Here is a 17,742-nt window from a genome sequence, read left to right as displayed (position 1 = left end):
TTGAGACAGGGTTTCTCTGTGTAACAGCTCTGGCTGTCCTGGAACTCTCTTTGTAGACCAGGCTGGCCTCAAACTCACAGAGGTCCACCTGCCTCTGCCTCCTGAGTACTGGGATTAAAGGCATAAGCCACCACTGCCCGGCTATGATGGCTTTTTCTAATACGCTCTTAACATAAACCTTGGTCAGAACAATTGAAGTTAAGAATTATGATAAATTATTTTTCCCTTTGAGCATTATAGCAATTTTTAAAATATGTTATACAGCTGGAGATGTTCAGAGGCTTTCTGATTTTTTAGATAGTCATAAAGACAGTGAGGCCTATGTTTTGAGTAATGGAACACCAGGGTCTGAGGCCCCCAGCTACAGTTGGTTGCAGCCTTTGGAACTGCAAGGGGGGCTTGTGTCAGGTATCTGTAACCTCTTCTCCTCAGGGCTCCTTGCTCAGCACCGCCTTCCTGGAGTAGGGGATCTGATTGATGCCATTTGATCCACTTCACAAATGCGTGGACACAGACTCGTTCCTGGAGGAAAGTGATAGGTGTATCTGCGCTTAGGCAAAGGGAATAGAAATACTAATTCTGGAGTTATTGAGATCCCACCAAAAATCAGCCCTCTGTAGGAAGAAGTGTGGATGAATGGAAAGCTTAGAGCTTTGACTCAGCCAATGGGGCTGGAAGCCTGGCTTCATTCCACTTCTTCATGCTACTTCAGACGTTTCACTGTATCGCTCTGATGCACCACCAGTGTCCGCCCCATCAAGCTGCAACGGGAATTAAATAAGTTGGAAGGAACACCCCATAAATGCTGGTTATAAAAATGCCATAGAGAACACAAGATTGGTGGTTAGTTTTGTGTCCGCTTAACACAAGCCGGAGACATTTGGAAGGAAGCATCTCAGCTGAGAAAGTCCCTCCAGCAGATTGGCCTGTGGGACATTTTCTTGGTTGCTGATGGATATAGGAGGGCCCAGCTCATTTTGTATGGTACCACCCCTGGGCTGTTGGTCCTGGACGGTGTAAGAAAGCAGGCTGAGCAAGCCACGAGGAGCAAGTCAGTAAACAGCACCCCTCCACTGTCTCTATGTCAGTTCCTGTGCCAGCTTCCTGCTCTGAGTTCCTTGTTCTGGCGTCCCTCAGTGATGGACTTATTTAAGCTGTAAGTGAAATAAACCCTTTCCTTCCCAAGTTGCTCAGGTCCTAGTGTTTTATTACAGCACTTCAAACCCTAACTGATCACAAGGTTACAGTGATGCCCCAAACCCCTTTGTTTCTTTGGATGTGGAGCTAGACTTCTGCGGTTCAAATTCTCTCTCTCGTCTATCAGCTGTGTGACCTTTGACGAGTTTCTTAATCCCCCTGTGCCTTGGCTTTATCACATGTAAAAAAAAAAGAGACTGACAATTTCTATAATTAGTGGATTGTGGTGACCAGATGAGCTCATACATGTAAAGCAGCCAGTGCCTGGGCCAAGTTAAAGGGTGTGGGAGTATGCGTTGGTGTTACTATTAAAAGACACGCAGCACAGGGCATTTAAGAATTCTAGTCTTTGAGGACCCTTCCAATTGTGTAAGTAAGACTGGGTTTATAGTAAAAGTCTCTGCTGACATGTATGTCTTCTCCACCAGACTGAGAATTCCTAAAGAGCAGGATAATTGTTTTATTCATCTTTCCCCAGCATAGCTTCTTATTAGCATGCCTCCCATTAACCAGGCTCCAGACATTGTACTGGGAATATTATAGGAATGTAGTCATACTGGTCAATGCAGGCAAAGGGGTGAACCAGGTTAAGGGTGAGAGAAGAGCCTCAGGGCATCACCCAACAAAATAAACAATGTGAACTACCTCCATTGCTGTCCAGGGAGAGTGGGGGCCATAGTTCACCTTCACAGAGGAACGTGTAATCTCTCTGTTATCGTTACTGTGTGGTTTTGTGTACATGCTGGCGTGAGTTGTTTTTCCGTACATGAAAAATGGTGAAAAGAGAATTTAGAGGAAGTTGCCAAACATGTATCTGTAGGCTATAATTTTGACCATTTGGTATAGTTCTTCATATTTTTAAGTCACATCAAACTAAGCTTTTTGAAATGAAGAACAACATCTTACTTCTCTTTTTAACACCCTCAGTCCCTGATACCTGTCACATTGCACAGAAAGCCATTAGTCATTTATGAGGGGTGTTGGATGTCTCATTCGCCTCTTCCCACTCCTGTCCCAATACACAGTTTGTCTAAATGTCTCTTCGGCTCACCGCCAACCGCATGAGCTTCATAGAAATGTCCCTAGGTACAATCCTCCCCGACATTGTTCTTCACACTTCCACCCCTCTGTTTGTCTTACATAGGAAAAAAAAAAAAAAGAACTCCACTAAGGAAATGGAATTCTAGGACTCCAAATGCCTGGAGCTCTTCAGAACCTGCAGTCCAGTTTTTTGTTTGTTTGTTTGTTTGTTTGTTTGTTTGTTTTTGTTTTTGTTTTGAAGTCCAGCAGTTCTGTCTGCTTTCTCTCACTGGATGGTCTCTGATTCTCCACGAACATGTAGCAATTCAGAAAATATTCCACAGTCCCCTCAGTTAAGGCCATGCTCCTGGACACCACACTCCCCTCAGAAACTGAATGCTGGACAGAGATGGAAAAGTCCTTGGAGATGTGAGGGATTGGTTTATATGAGAGAAATGCTCAGTGCTCTAATCTGATGGCTTCAGTGACAAGTTTGCTTCTTTAGAAACTTGACCAAACAGAGTGTGAGGACAAAATAAAAAGACACCCATGTGTTAAGCTCCACTGAATAATGACCAGCTAGGTGAAAAGGTAAGATAACCACCCATTCGCAGGATTTCTATCCTCATGACCAAGAAGGCTGATGACAGCATCAAGCATTGAAATGCCTCTTAAAGTGGGATATAAATAATAATAATGATAGTGAGGAGGAGGAGGAGGAGGAGGAGGAAGAGAAGCACCCTGGCTGTTTTTAGGAAACAGGATAGGAACATTTATTAAAAGAGATGATGTCAAAACCTGTGAGATGCAAACTCCATCTTAGAAAATACCAAGATGATGCCATCTTTTTCAGGATCTTCTAATTAAGACAGATTCAGTGATTGATGTCAGCATTGTGGACAGCAACATAGCAAAGAGTATGTATTGAGAAATTTATACTAAGTAATTCACAGAAAAGCATCTCACTTGATCCTCATGTCGTTCTATCACAGATGAGAAACTAGACTTAAAATAACCTATCCTGCAGCCAGTATTATCTAGCTGTATGTGACAGAGACAAGAGTCGAGCATAGATCAATCTATGCACAAGATCTCTGCTCTACCTTCTCCTCTACTATAATATTCTTGGCTCACTGAAATAGACTGTCTCTACACATTTCTTTTGTTGCCTTCAGAATGTCTAAGTTGGGATTAGAAAAGACTTGTAGACAGGCAGAAAGAAAGGATACTTGAAAGATTTCCACTTCATTAGCTGAAGGCATGAGTCTAGTGCACACTGTATTATTCACCCACTGCATGAACTTAGGCCGATACCCTGACACCCTGCATCTCAATTGCCACAACGCACAAATGAGAGTGAATCCACCTCTGGATGTCAGTGGAGTGCTGTGATAATCAAATGAACTATATTATAATTCGCTAAACAGAAGAGTTCATTGTTTATGCAAAGAATTTTTTTGTAAAATCCTCTCCTTTGAAAATTAGAGGCCAGTGGTAGGCAACTGGGAACTGGATATATATATCAAACTTGTGAAAAGTTTCTTCTGTGAAAAGTATTCCTCTGTGAAAAGAGACCTGCATTCCTTTCTCCAATTGCTGCAGAACTTAAGGCAATTGCAGCTGATTCTCCAACAAGACCCACCCTTCCTTGGAAGAAAGACCAAGATGTCTAAAAGCTAGCCCCACTGCTCCATTTTCAGTAATAAATAAATAAATTCCTTGACAACAATTCTGCTTATCCTACAAGAACACTGGAAAACTCTTCTAGGAGAGCATTTCATAAACTGCCAAGAGCTGTGCAGAGAGCATCACTCTGAACCAGAGGGCTCCATGCTGGAGGCATGCATCCTCAGAAAATGTCACTCTGTGTATTTGGCCACGATCTAAAGGAGATGCTGGGAAGAGGGGTGGATCAGGCTCCAAAAGTGGGCCAATAGAAACTAGTTATAACTGATCTGAACTCAGGAAGGCTTTAGAAGTGAAATAAGCCACTTTCCTTTTGACCAGGAGCTTCCATTTTGATTATAACCAGGTCGTCTCCTAGTCCTGCCCCACTCCATTCGGCCTTGCCTGCCCCTGGCCCCAGAACAAAGTACCAGAATATGAACATAGATGCCAGCTCAAGGGACTCTGCACAGACAAGACAGAAGAGAACACAACCAAGAGCATTTCCTCCCATTCTGGAATTCCTGAGATTAGAGCCCAAGATTTAACAACAGATAGAGGCTCTGAGGATGATGAGAAAACCACTGAACAGCCCAGCCTGACTTTTTTCTTTTTGTTTTTTTGAGACAGAGTTTCTCTGTGTGGCCTTGACTGTAGACTAGGCTGTCCTCAAATTCAGAGATCCACCTGCCTTTGTCTCCCAAGTGCTGGGATTAAAGGCGTCCACCACCACTCCCAGCTACCTGAGTGTTTCTTGATGTTTGATCGCTGACAAATGAGAAATCAGATAGGAAAAGAGATGTGTGATGCAAAAATGTGTTCCATCTCCCAGTTGCTAAGATACCCCCCAGCTAAATTAGTATTTATCAGAATCTTCTGGTTTCTCATCCAAATACTAGCACCCCAGATCTGCTTGGTCAGCATCTTGGACTGGGGCATAGCAGCCAGTACATTTACCATTCTCTGGGGTTTTTAAGATGGCTGCACCAGTGACCACATTTTTGCAAGGTCCTACCCATAATCCTCTCTTCCTAGAAGTAGAACTGTCCAAGATGAACTCTCCATGTTGAAATGACAGCTCTACCTTTAGCTTTTTTTTTTGTTACCTTTCTTCACATACATTATATTCAGCTTTAATAAATTGTTTTTGATAACCACTGGTATATCAGAATGAACAATAGATTTGGATTCCAGGTGGCCTGAGTTTAACTCCTAACCCTGCCACTTACCAGCTGTGAGACACTGGGTAAACCATCAACTCCCCTATGTCATTTCCTCATGAAGAGATAATCCTGCTTACCCAAGCCATTTCAAAGACCCAGTGACATGATGCTTTAGGAGCCCTGGGTCTTTCTGCAGTGCCCAGCTCTGTCGTCAGCTCGGAGCCTGCCTGCCTACCTGAAAATCCACCAAATCCATCAGAGTTCTGAGCACAGTTTCATTTCTGCCCCTGTGTGACTTGGATTTCTCCTATGGGCCAAACTCACGACAATCCTGGGCCATGACAGGACTTCGTTCTTGAGGAGGCATCTGGTCTGAATGACTTCTGGACTCCAGTATAACTGATGTTATCCGTCTACCCAGCCTCACTTACTGTCGCCTGACTTGATTGATAGTGGAGCCATTTGAGGAAGGCTGCAAGGCTTAAGGCTGTGTTCTGGCCAGTGAAGGAAGCAGTTTTTAGCACAGGCCTTTCTCCCTTTCCTCCCCTTCCCTTCTGGCCTTTACCAGGCAGTGCCTGACTCCTTGCAGCATCTCCAGATGAAATGCACAGGTAAGGCTCCTTAGAGAGTGCTAGCGCACAAAACAGTCCACAGCCAAGGCTGCTGATCTTCATGGCTGAGCTCCATGCTTTTTTCCAAGCTGTCCTTCCCCCCTCCCCCCTCCACCGTCACCATAGCAACCCAGTGGTGTAAAAAAGTAGAAGAGCTAAGGCATCTAAATATAGTCCAAGTTTCAACACTTCCAGCATGGCGCCTAAAACCTGGGAGGTAGACGCATCCAAATGGCAACTGCCCCCACCCCCAAAGAGAGGACTGTGGGAGGGGGCGGAGGTCAAGGGGCAAAAGAAGGGAAGGGGCAATCATTTGCTGAGCCCACTGCCTGGGCTTTCTCATTTAACTCTCACAGCCACCCAAGGTGGAAGTTATCTTCACATCACTGCTGAAGAGACAGTAAGCTCAAAGTGGATAGGAACGTGGCCAGGGTCACACACCCGTCCGCCATAGAGCTGCTGTTAACTCAAGTTTCTGTTATTCAGACTTTGCTCCCTCCCCCCGATACTGCATAGACAGGTGCAGGTGGGGACTTCTCCTGGAAGCGCTAGCTTTCAAAACAGATCTCATAAGCAATTTGAGTCCTGGGTGCAACTAAATTATTGGATGGTGCCAAATGAACTATAACTTCTGTTAAACTGATGCTTTTTGTCCTCGGGGGCTGAGAGTGGGGAGAAGGTGAGGGAGTAGTTTCCAGGGAACAGGATTCTGCACTCAGACCTGTGTACAATGGCATCACTGGGAGCCCTGACCCAGAGAATGCCCTCTGTGGTTCCTACTGTCATTCATTCCTTCATTCATTCACTCAACAAATCCTTTTATAAAGCATCTGACGTATGCTCTCACCTCAGGGGATAGAGACAATTAGTTCAAACAAACACAGTGCTTGTCCTCATAGACTTTAGGACAGCAGGGATGACAGGGATGACAGGTGACAATTGTATCATTGATCAATTCCGTGTAACTGGGACATGTAATGTAAGTACATACCAGAAGAATGTCACTTGTCGAATGGCACCGGTAGAAGGGAAATACAGAAGTCCGCCAGGGGAGGGGTAAAGTGAGGTGCACTTTCAGGGTAAGCAGAGACTCCTAGGAGCTTAGCCTCAGCCGTGAGCCCACATGGCCAGTGCATGCTCCAGTCCATCCCCTACCTGTATCTTTACGAGATCATGAAGCCACATAAGTGAGGCTTTGCAAAACCAGAAAGTAGACTCACATGAGATCTGGCAGGAAAGAAATGTGCCCTACCACCCCTGGGCATCGTTATTGTAAAACTGAGTAGGTGTGTGAGGTTGCTTGTGTCCCCAAACTACCAAGAGGAGGTGAGCAAGCTGTAGTGTTGGCTGCTTCAGGTTCGCAAGAGCGGCCCTGAGAAGTGCCCGTGCCTATGACCTTCATAGGAATAGGAAGGAAGAGAGTTGGCATGGAAAATGTGCATTTCTGTGGATCTGGAGCTTTCCAAACTGCCTGGAAGGCAGCAAATGTGGGGGATACTCTATGAATGGGTTCCAATTAGATAATATCATGTGTGTGGAGCTCCTGAGTGCTTCAGAGAAAACGCTGTCTAAATACACAGTGCTCGAATCAAAGATAATGATACAGCGCTCTATTTATAGTGCTCCGTTACCTACCTGCCAGCTCCTTCCCGGGGATGGGGGAAAGATGAATGGGCAAGATGGAGGGAAAGGGCTTTGAAATCCTTGATTAAGAGCCCTCCAGGCAGATGTAGAGTTTAAAATGTATTATATTATTGTCACCACGGTTGTGCTTTCTTTTATCACCCCAGAATGTCATCTCCTTCCGTTTCAGGTGAATGAGTCTCTCTGGCTGTCCCATGCCCATAATTTCATCCAGGAAGGCAGCAAGCAGTACCCCATATGTCATATACACAAACATGTTGTTGTTGTTGTTGTTTCCTAAGCTGCCTCCTGTCAGTTGAATCTGGCCTCTCTGTAAATCCAGGCTTTCCCAAGCTCATTTTATTTCTTCCAATAGGAAACGAATATGTAAATGCCCTGCTTACAAGGAGTGTTGACTGCAAACCTTCTGCACACGGTGGACAGATTGGAGCTGTGGAAATGAGAGGAAGGGGCCACTGGGTCTAAAAGGGGACAGACTCTCCCAGCCCAACACCTCTCCTCACCCAGGGAAGAGCTGGGGAGAATTCACTGAAGTTGGGGCATGGTGGCAAAGGCACTTGAGAACTTGGAAATGGCACCAACAAATCACATTCTGGGTGTGGGCAGGTGTTGACAAGCCCTGATCACTCTTGGAGAACTTCTCCCTATCCAAGCCAACAGCCCCAGGAATACAAATGGATCTCTTTGGCTCCCTCCCACTGTGGAGATGAAACAGGAGCCCCTGAGCCTGTCGATCTATAATGGGATGTGAATATGCAGATGAGCCATTGCTGCAGTCAACTTAGAAAAGAAAGAGAGCCGAGCTAAGCAATAGGGAAGGTTACTCTGTGGCACCAGGACAATAAGTGAAGAGAAAGGTCGGTCCCCATTCACTAAGACAGGTCCCCATTCATAGGCAGGAGTATGACAAGACATAACCCGTTATCTGCGATTCCTCATCACGCCATTCATGGAGTTGAAAAGGTACCGTGCCTGGCCCTAAACCAACACTGTTAGACTGTCAGCTTTGTCATCCTCTTGGGAGTCCATCCTGGGAACCAGAGAAAGGACTGCATCAGTTATAGCTTAAACAGAAAATCATCAAATTAGTATTTCTGACTCCGTATTCTTGGCCAGTTACTTGCTACAAACTTTCCTCGTATTATCTCCTGTGGTCCTCTCAAAGACCCCGTGAGGTAAGTCTTACAACTATGTCCTCCTTCAGATGAGGAAATGGAGGCTCACAGGGTTCCACAAATCAGTCAAAAGGCTAAGACTTGTAAGCACTGTAAATGGATAGCTCTGATGCTAAGGCTGGGGCTCTTCACCATTGAATGATGGAGAAAATCTTTATCCCCATGGTGTCAGTCATGAGAAGAAGCAGTGGGAAAAAGCTGAGATGTAGAACTATGGTCAATAATAAGTAAATGAAGTGGCCAGCAGAGTGAGCACAAGGCAACTCTTTTTGCACATGGTTTAAAGGTTACAGAAAGAGGTCTAGACTGTTAGGGAAGGGATGGGGGAAGCATTAAAGCCATCTATTCATAGAGGTAGCTTCATGACGGTGCTTCTCAATGGAGTAGTGTGTACAAGGATGAAATGAGAAACACAGCAAGGGTTCTTCTGCATCTCTGACTGTAGTCTCATGCTAAGCACTAAGCATGGGCTCTGTGCTGTAATGCCCTGGACTCAGCTTCTGGCTCCACCACTACGGCTATTCACCAATCATCTGTTCAATAAATATAAACTGCCCATGAGCTGGAGTGTGTATCAGGTGTTGGTAAAAGAGACAGACAGGGTTTCTGCTTTTAATGGCCTTAGTATTCTGGTAACGGAGCCAGGTAAGCAGGCGAATAGGATGAAGGTGAGACAGGCTGATGTGGAAAGGTGGTAGAGGATCAGGTAGAGAAGACAAAGAAGTAACATAAACCTTTTTAGAGAACCTGGTTCTGAGAATGTCTGGGGAAGTGACAGTCCAGAAAAGGGAAACTGTTACTGCCCATGTCCCGAGGCAGGAATTGGGTTTGTGCTTTTGAGGTAAGAGAAGGCGGGTATGCTGGGACAAAGTCAACAGAGGGAGACTAGCAGACGGTGTTCTGTGAAACAAGCCAGGTGAGCTGTGCAGCTCCTGGGCATGTGTCCACAAATGCACATCCTCAGGGCCAGTGCAGACCTGCTGCAATAGGAACTCTGGGAATGGAGCCCAGCACACTGTGCTTCCTCAAGCCTTCCAAAGCTTCTGTTGTCTTGGAGCTTCTCAGCTAGACCGCACAGGTTCAATGGTTTGTTTTACTTTTAAGGTTTATTTTTGTTTTCCCTGGTTCTTTTTAAGATTTGTTTATGTGTGTGTGTGTGTGTGTGTGTGTGTGTGTGTGTGTGTGTGTGTGTGAGAGAGAGAGAGAGAGAGAGAGAGAGAGAGAGAGAGAGAGAGAATGCCCCAAGTCTGCAGGTGCCCTCAGAGCCCAAAGCAGGTATGAGATCTCTTGAACTGGAGTTACAGACAGTTGTGTGCCACCTGACGCGGATGCTCAGGCATCTTCATGAGCAACAGACACTCTCAACAGCTGCCCTCTCTCCATCCCCATTCAGTTTCAATTTTATTCCAAGTGTGGCAGGGTCTGATGCATGGAACCTAAGTTTAAAAAAAAAAAAAAGTGGCACATTGGGACTTCCCTCTCTTTTAAATCTAGAATTATCTGTTCTTTATTCCTGGGGCCAACTTTTGTATGAACACTGTCATCACTTGGAGCTCTCTGGTATCACAGTCCTTCTCATATGTATCAAAACTCATTCTGAACAGCAAGTTCTGGGTTGCAGAAGAGGACTTATTTTTGGACCTTTCTTTAAATCTTTGGCCGGCAGTTCAACAACACACAAATAATAAAGATTTTCTCTTACAAGCTACAGAGAGTCTCTGGCTGATGAAAGAACAGACTGTATTAGAACATCAGGAATGGGAGCAAAGAGTGAGCCCAGGGACTGCTGAGAGTGACAGTGTCTGAGGTGACAGTGATTAGAGGGAGTGGTGTTACCAAGAGGAGGTCCCAGCAGAAGGGACCCACAGCCCAACAGGGCCGGGAGGCAGATGCCAGGACCATAGAAAACTAGCAGCCATCTGCCTAGAGCACAATTCAAAGACTGTTTCCTCACCATCTTCTCTATCCATCCCACCCTCTAACCATGCTCTCTCTACTGTAAGAGCCTGGGCCTGTGGAATGCTTCAGGCTGGTTCATGGCAGGGGGGTTCTTGCAGAGGGAAGGCGAGAAAACAGAGTCAGTGGAGAGCAGGAGCAGTTGTGGACTTGCAAGCAGTCAGACTGGGAAAGCAGTCCCTGAGGGTGAGTGTGGAACCCTGCACAACACATGGGCACATGTGCACATGCACACACACATGCATACACACACACATACACACATATTGAGAGACATGCTCACACACAAATACCCACACAGGTGCACACGCACACATGCACACACTTATGCACACACAAACACACATACACACCCCAGACACACATGAACATACACATACACACATGCGCACATTCACAAGCACAAACACATATGCACATACATATGCATACACACACACACACACACACACACACACACACACACACACACCTGCACACATACATACTTTTATGTTTGGATGAGATCTGCAATTACAAAAAGCAAGGGTTCTGGGGTTTTGCTCCTGATGCTGCCCATCAACACCCCAGAGAGGAGCCTCTTGCTTTCCCTGGGTAAGAGTAGGTGGTTTGGGAGGACCCACACGAAAGAAGTAGCGGAAACTCGGCAGCTTTCCTCATCCACGATTCTTCCTGTTGTGCCACCAGGCACCAAGCAGCACAAGAATGCAGTGACATGCTAAGAGGAGAGTGAGGCCGCCGAGGAGAGTCATGCAGATGCAGCTCAGGAACCTGTCTTCATCTGAAATTTGACATTTTGTTCAGGATGGGTTTTCCCCCCACTAGTTCTGATTTTTTTTTTTTTAATTGCAGTATTAAGACGTGATTTAGCTTGAGCGCTGAGGTTTCTGGTGTTCCCTTACACTGCGCACCCAAGGCTCCTCAGCTCGTGTGAAGGTATTATGACGGTCTCTGGCTCCCTGCATTTGTGAAAAGCACATTTTGGGGTTCTATTCTTCAAGAAGTTAAGCTTGTTAAGCTTGCCCCAAGGGCAGCAGGCTCTGTGGAACCAGGCGTCACGTGGTATTGCAACCCTGCTTCAGTTTGGTCCGTGTCTGGTTCAGTGAAAAAAACATCCCTAGCGCTGGCGGATCCCCCATGTAGCTGAGTCTCTAGCTGAAGTAGTTTCTCTGTCTAACCCGGGAACAGTAATCTTTCCTAGATTTGCTATTCGACAGCATCTCTAGAAATTACTCGCCTGAAAATGAGAGGTTTGCAGATGCTCACGTGGACGAGAGAGTAAAGGCTGAGGTGCAGAGCTTCGACTGGGCTCGACACAGGCTCTTTGGAGCCGGCAGCTGTCTCTTCCGAATTATTAGAAGGTTTGCCCCCGGGTCTGAAGTTTTATGTCTATACAATAAAAAATGCTTTCCAGCTTGGATCAAACTCATCCTTGAAAATGAGATCCCAGGCGGAGAAAGAGAGCCAGAAAGAGACCCAACATCTCTAAAGCCATGAATCAGATAACCAGCCATTTTCTGTCTACAGTGCCGGGAGCAGACACACTGTTAAATAAATTATTTTATAGATTATTCCCCTTGCCTCTCCAAGAAGGGGATTTATCAATTTCAGGGCATAGCAAGCATCTATTCCTAGATCACTGCTGCTTTCTCACTTCTCTTCTTGACGTGGAAGGAGGGAAATGGAGCTGTGAATCTTCCTGTCTCCCCCCAACACTCCCTGGGGCTGATTCGGGGCAAATGTGGGGCTCCAACAGGCCTGTAAATACAGAGCTGACACTTGGTTATATTCATTGTTATAGAGATGGAGAATTGTGTTCTGGGAATTTGAGAGTAACCGGGCATGACCCTTGCAGAGATCACTTTCCAGAAGGCCCAATTCCCTCTTGGGGTGGCCCTCTGATGTATCATTCACTCACTCAACTAACAAATGCTGCTCCTGCCCCTTTGGTCTAAGAGAACTCAACAGTCAGAAAGAAATGAAGCTCAGAGGCTCGCTCGGATTGGGTGTCCTCCATGCAAAGCAATGCTGTGAGAGGCCAGCCAGGCCTGGGAAATGTTTTCCTAATCCCTCTTGGGTTTTTGGGAGAGCTCCCAGGAGGTTCATCTCCAAGAGACACAGCCAGGTCCCAAGCTGGGAATGCCACATATTCTGGCACCTCTTAGCAGAAGGCTAGTAGAAAAGGCAGGTGCTGGCCTTGTAGCCTCCGATAGCATCGCTGGCCCTCCAAGAAGCTGATGAGGATAGCCTGTGTCCTCCATTCAGAAGCAGCCACTGAGCTGGAAGGAAAAACTGGCATCACAGAATGAAGCATCTGAATTAATGGCTTCCATGTTAGTTGTGGACAGCATCTTCCCCAGAGTGGACAAATGGAGGTTTAATAAGCTGAAGATCTCAGTGGGGTGGCACTGGTCTCCCAGATATTGTGTCCCTCAGAATCCTTGGGCATGCCATCACAGTAATCTTCAAAGTAATTTTTTGTCCTTTGTCACATTTTTTTTTTATAGCTGAAAGACATGAGACTCCAGGTGTGGCAGCAACCAGACACCCCAGACATTACTCTACAAGGTCTTTCTGGGGGTCTCTTGTGTGGTGGGTGTGTACTAGGCAGGGACTGAAGCCTCAGATAAGACAGGTTCAGTCCCTGCTCTCACAGAGTTTCCACTCAAGAGGGACCAACAGGAAACAGTAACCAACAGGCTGACTTCAAGCCGTGAACATCACACCACTGTGTGAAGGAACCGAATGCAATCTGTGGTAGGAGGGGAATTCTAGGGGCTAAGCTGGCTATGGAAGGCTTCTCCAAGGAGGCAAAGTGGACAAGGAAATCCAACAGATGGGGATAAGTCCAGGTGTAGGTAAAGAGCATCCCAGACAAGGAACATGAGGAAGTCTACCCTGAGTGGGAAATAACCTGACCTGAGAAACTGAAAGAACAGTGCCTGGGAGCAGAGCAAGGGGACCTTGTGATGAGTGAGATGTGAAGTTCAGTACAGCTGGAGATGCTCCTCTAGGACACGGGAATATGCTTATTCCAACTGCTGGGGATATGGCAGCATCTGAACTTTGTGTTTGAGTCAGAGTCTCACTGGGCAGCCAAGGTTAGCCTATAATTACGTAGGCCAGCCTGGTCTCAAACTTGCAATCCTCCTTCTGTCTCTGGAGTGCTTGGATTACAAGTGTGCTCCACCATGTCTGGCTACCCTGCCTTTTAAATCTGTCACTCTGGCTACAATGTGGGAAAGAGATGGAAGAGAGAAGCAGAGCCCAGGACAGGAGAGTCTCTTCAGAGGCTGCAACAGTCCAAGCGAGAGGCTGTGGTGTCCTGATCTTGGTAGCAGAAGGAAGGGTGGTGGTCAGGGAGTTTGGAGCAGGAGGTGGGTGGAGAGGAGAGAAGACAGAAGACAGAACGAAGATGGGAGAGGGGTGAATCCAGGTTCAGGACCTGAGCCAAGCGGTAGATGATTGTGCCACTGACTGAAGCTGAGGGAACAAGTTTGCAAGAACTCGAGGCCCAGCTGGTGGCTTCTAGTTAATGTTCTGTGGTCTCATTTGTGTGTGGGACGGAAATAAAAACGTTGTCAGTTTTGGGGAGCTGTGAGGGGATTTCTCCAGCCTCCAGGCAGGGTAACACCTTCAGTGAGAACAGATGTGATGTCTTTCCCACAAATGAGCTCAGTGGGGGAACCCCACACCCTGCCTCCTTCACTCATCCCACCCTCCAGCTGGTTTTTTTTTCCCTGCCAGCTCGCTCTGTTTCCTCCTTCTGCTGCTCAACACCTGTCCTCCTTCCTCTTGTCTTCTACTACGATGTCCATGGAGTCTCTTTTCCTGTTTATCTGTTCACTAAAAATCAAAACGAACACAAGCCACGTTGTGTAACATGTTCTATCCAGCCCCAAGCTTGTCACTGATGATGGCAGAGGCCAGATTTTGAGAGAATATGGGCCTCTCTCTGTAGCCTCCTAGCACTCCAAGGCCCTGTAATAATCCATTTAGGGATCTATTATCCTGGTTTATCCAGCCCTTTCTTGACCTGACTTCTATTTGCAGTAAGTACTATTTATTGATTCCACCTTATTTTCTGACTTAATGACTAGAGATGAAAAGATCCCCTTGTATGTGACTCTCAAACTGGAATTGTTGTTATGCTTAATACTAATGCCTTCTATTTGTTAAACCCTCAGCAGAAAACATACTTCCCTCCGTGTGCTTCCTTATTGTTTGAGGGACACTACAGAGCAAACTCTGCTGTGCCATTTTGCACTTGAGACTTCACACTTGAAACATGTTACATCTTGAGGACTTTATCAGGTCGCCCAGGGCTACCCAGATGGTGAGGGTGAGAGAGATTTCAAGCCAGGCTATCAGTCCCTGGAAGAAGGAAAGTCACAGTGCTATGGTCTTCACAGGCTGTGAGGGCATCGCTTCCCATGGTAACTACCTGGGGTTTCATGGACTGCAATCGGTATAGAGGTCATCAAGGTTTAGAGTGTCATTTCATAAGCAATTAGTGACATGGTCTAGGGCAGGATCAGCAGCTGTTATGCTCACTTCAGGAGGGACGGACCCAGTAAGTAAGGTTAGTACAGGAATCGTAGACACCAAAGCAAACTTATGGTTGACTTGGGGAGGCTTCAGAGAATAAAGAGTTTATGATAAGTAAGACTAGAAAGATAGTGTGCTTCATTGAAAAAGAAGGAAGAGTGGAGCAGAAGACCTCTGTCTGCTCTGCAAAGGCCAATCCTAGAGGCATGTGTGGAAGGGGACTTCTGATGGGAGCTGCAGGGTCCTGTAGAGCTCTGCATGCCTATGCTGCAGAGAGATGCAGTTCTAGGCCACAATTGCAGCAATGACCCATACCCTCCAGTGGAGGTGATATATGCAGGCTGGGTCTGGTCCTGAAATATCCCATCATAAGTGACAGCTTGGCAGCATAGGCTTACCTCTCTTTTTAAAGCAACTGCAGGGAGGAGTAGCAGTGGGGTGGGTAGGTAGCACAGAAGAGTTACCTACACATTCACTCTACAAACTAACACTTTTTCATACCCAAAGCTATGTGGCATATTGGGGTTGGTGTTGGCCAAAGGACCACGGTAGAACTCAGCTCCAGAGTTATGTAGCCTCCCCTCCCCACACTGCAGCCTCTCATCTGTAGACAGCATCTCCTGGTCACTGTAAAATAGAAAATGTGTGACGCAAACCAAGCAGTTCTCCCTGTGATGTCCACCGCCACACAAAAGGGAGAGAGCGTCTACTATTCTGGGCAGGATTCCCACAGGCCTATTTGTCCCTCTCTTTCTGTTCTTTCTATAAAATAAGCACTTTCAATCATCATCTGCTGTTCCAGAAGAAAAAAAATTCTTCCTTGTTCCAAAAGCAAAGAGATAAAGAAGAATAAACCTTATGGGAAGACCCATGAGTGCAATCTTCTCATGTATGCAGTAGCCTTTCATCAGTCTTCAGAGAGACTATGGGGAATAGAGAGAGAGGAGAAGATGAGACAGTCAGGGCTGTGAGGACTGGATGCTGGCAAGCATGATAGATGTATCTCGGAAAATGTCACGGTGAAACTCACTACTAGATACAATGCATAGGCATTAATGGTTTTAAATTTTAAGTGTGGGAACCAGGCAGTCTCTGTTACCTATGAAAAACCACTGTCTGAAAATACTTAAGGGGAAACTCCAGAAATAAACCATTCATAAATTTTAAATAGCTTTTATTATAGGGTATTGTGAGTATTTTTGTTTTGGTTTAGTTTTTTGAGATGGGGAATTGGTTTTGTAGTCCAGATTGCCTCAAACTTTCTATATGGTCCATGCTGGCTCCAAACTCACTGTGATCCTCCTTCCTCAGCCTCTGAGTGTTTGGGTTACAAATGTTTACCACACCCAACTGGTAATGTTATAATTCTTCTATTTTATCATTAGTTGTTAATCTCATATTATGCCTAATTTATAAGCTAAACTGCATCATAGATATTTCCAGGTAGCACTATGAGGTTCAGTACGATCCATGGTTTCATATATTCACTGGGGTCCTGAAATATATTCCTAATGGATAAAGGGGGTAGTGCAAAATACATGATATTATGTAAACTTTATTTGTCTTGTCTGTATATTGGTTAAATTATTTGTCCAAGATCACATAGCATTTCTGGCATTGGAACTTGGAGCCTTTGGCTATAAAGCCCGAGCTTTCTCCAGTCTTCTAGTATGGTTATAACATACAGCCACATGAAGCCCAAGAGAACTCACTGAGGCTGGAGAAGGGCCAGGAGAGCCACCTTCTTCCATGCCCTTGAGGAACTAGGGCCAACTTGAACCTTTCTGGGTCTCTTTCTCTCTCCTTCTCTTCCTGTTTCTTCTCCAGCTGCCTTGCCCCAATTCTGCCCCTTTGCTTATGATACTTTATTTTTCCATCTACAGCAAAACAATTCACATCAAGGTAATTGATGATGAGACGTATGAGAAAAACAAGAATTACTTCATTGAGATGATGGGCCCCCGCATGGTGGATATGAGTGTTCAGAAAGGTGTAGTACCCTGTCCTCCACACTAACAGTAACAGTCTTCTTTCCTTCCTTTCTTCCTCTCTCCAATCCATTTCCTTCTCTTCCTCTTGCCTCCTACCTTCCTATTTCCTTCCTCTCTTGCCCTTTTCACATCTTCTACTCTCTCTGTCCTAACACCTGCCAACCTGTCACATGGTATCCACAGAGAGGCCTTCAAAGACAAACAGCAATTTTTCTGGGGTAGCAAAATGAACATGGGTGAGTAAAAGAGAGAGGGAGAGAGAGAGAGAAGGAGGGAGAGAGAGAGAGCACTCTGTAAATATGATAAATGAGGCTCTCTGTGATGTGGTATGGGGGCAAGAAGGACAGATAGGTTCACAGACAGGAGGAATTATGACAAACAGACTCTCAGCACAGATTTCCACAAGTAAAATTATTCTCAAGGCTGAGTTTATGTCCCTGGAGGTTGAGAACCAATATATTTGGACCACACTTTGTCCCACTCCCCCAGAGAGCCCTTTGGGGCCATCTTATCTGCCACGTCTCTGCCATCAAAGCTTATTTCACTCCCTGACCTTGACTGAGCTTGAAGTCCAGGTTTCCATCAAAGACCTTCCTACCATATCCTACTCTTCCTATTAAGGGGAGCTAGATGTGGGGGCAGAGGGAATATTAGGAGAGAAGTCTGGCCTAAGGGGAAGCTTTCCCTCCAAGCCCATGAGACGATTCAGGGTGGACAGAGCTGTGCTATCCATCCCAATGACCTTGTACAGCTCTGGCCTCCAAGAGGAAGC

General features: G+C 45.9%; 1 protein-coding gene and 1 non-coding gene across 9 annotated transcripts in view; one reads left to right on the top strand and one right to left on the bottom strand.

The window, feature by feature from the left end:
• The window catches only part of Slc8a3 (solute carrier family 8 member A3), a 137,213-nt gene that overhangs the window by 101,702 nt on the left and 17,769 nt on the right, over nucleotides 1–17,742 (top strand). For 3 of the 8 annotated variants that reach the window (XM_076550971.1, XM_006973084.4, XM_076550975.1), the window contains one exon: nucleotides 16,863–16,969. The exons of the other annotated variants lie outside the window; for them this stretch is intronic. In XM_076550971.1, the coding sequence (XP_076407086.1) occupies nucleotides 16,863–16,969 (107 nt within the window). Of the gene's footprint in view, nucleotides 1–16,862; nucleotides 16,970–17,742 lie in introns of those variants that run through there. 8 annotated transcript variants of the gene reach the window in all.
• On the bottom strand, nucleotides 10,041–10,170 carry LOC121822614 (small nucleolar RNA SNORA40). Its single transcript, XR_006063792.1, has one exon. It is a non-coding gene; the product is annotated as a small nucleolar RNA SNORA40 (small nucleolar RNA).

This window comes from Peromyscus maniculatus, chromosome 14, assembly GCF_049852395.1.
Source record: "Peromyscus maniculatus bairdii isolate BWxNUB_F1_BW_parent chromosome 14, HU_Pman_BW_mat_3.1, whole genome shotgun sequence".
Lineage (NCBI taxonomy): Eukaryota > Metazoa > Chordata > Mammalia > Rodentia > Cricetidae > Peromyscus > Peromyscus maniculatus.
The sequence above is the reverse complement of the archived record's forward strand: the minus strand, read 5'-3'. Positions and strand labels throughout refer to the sequence as shown.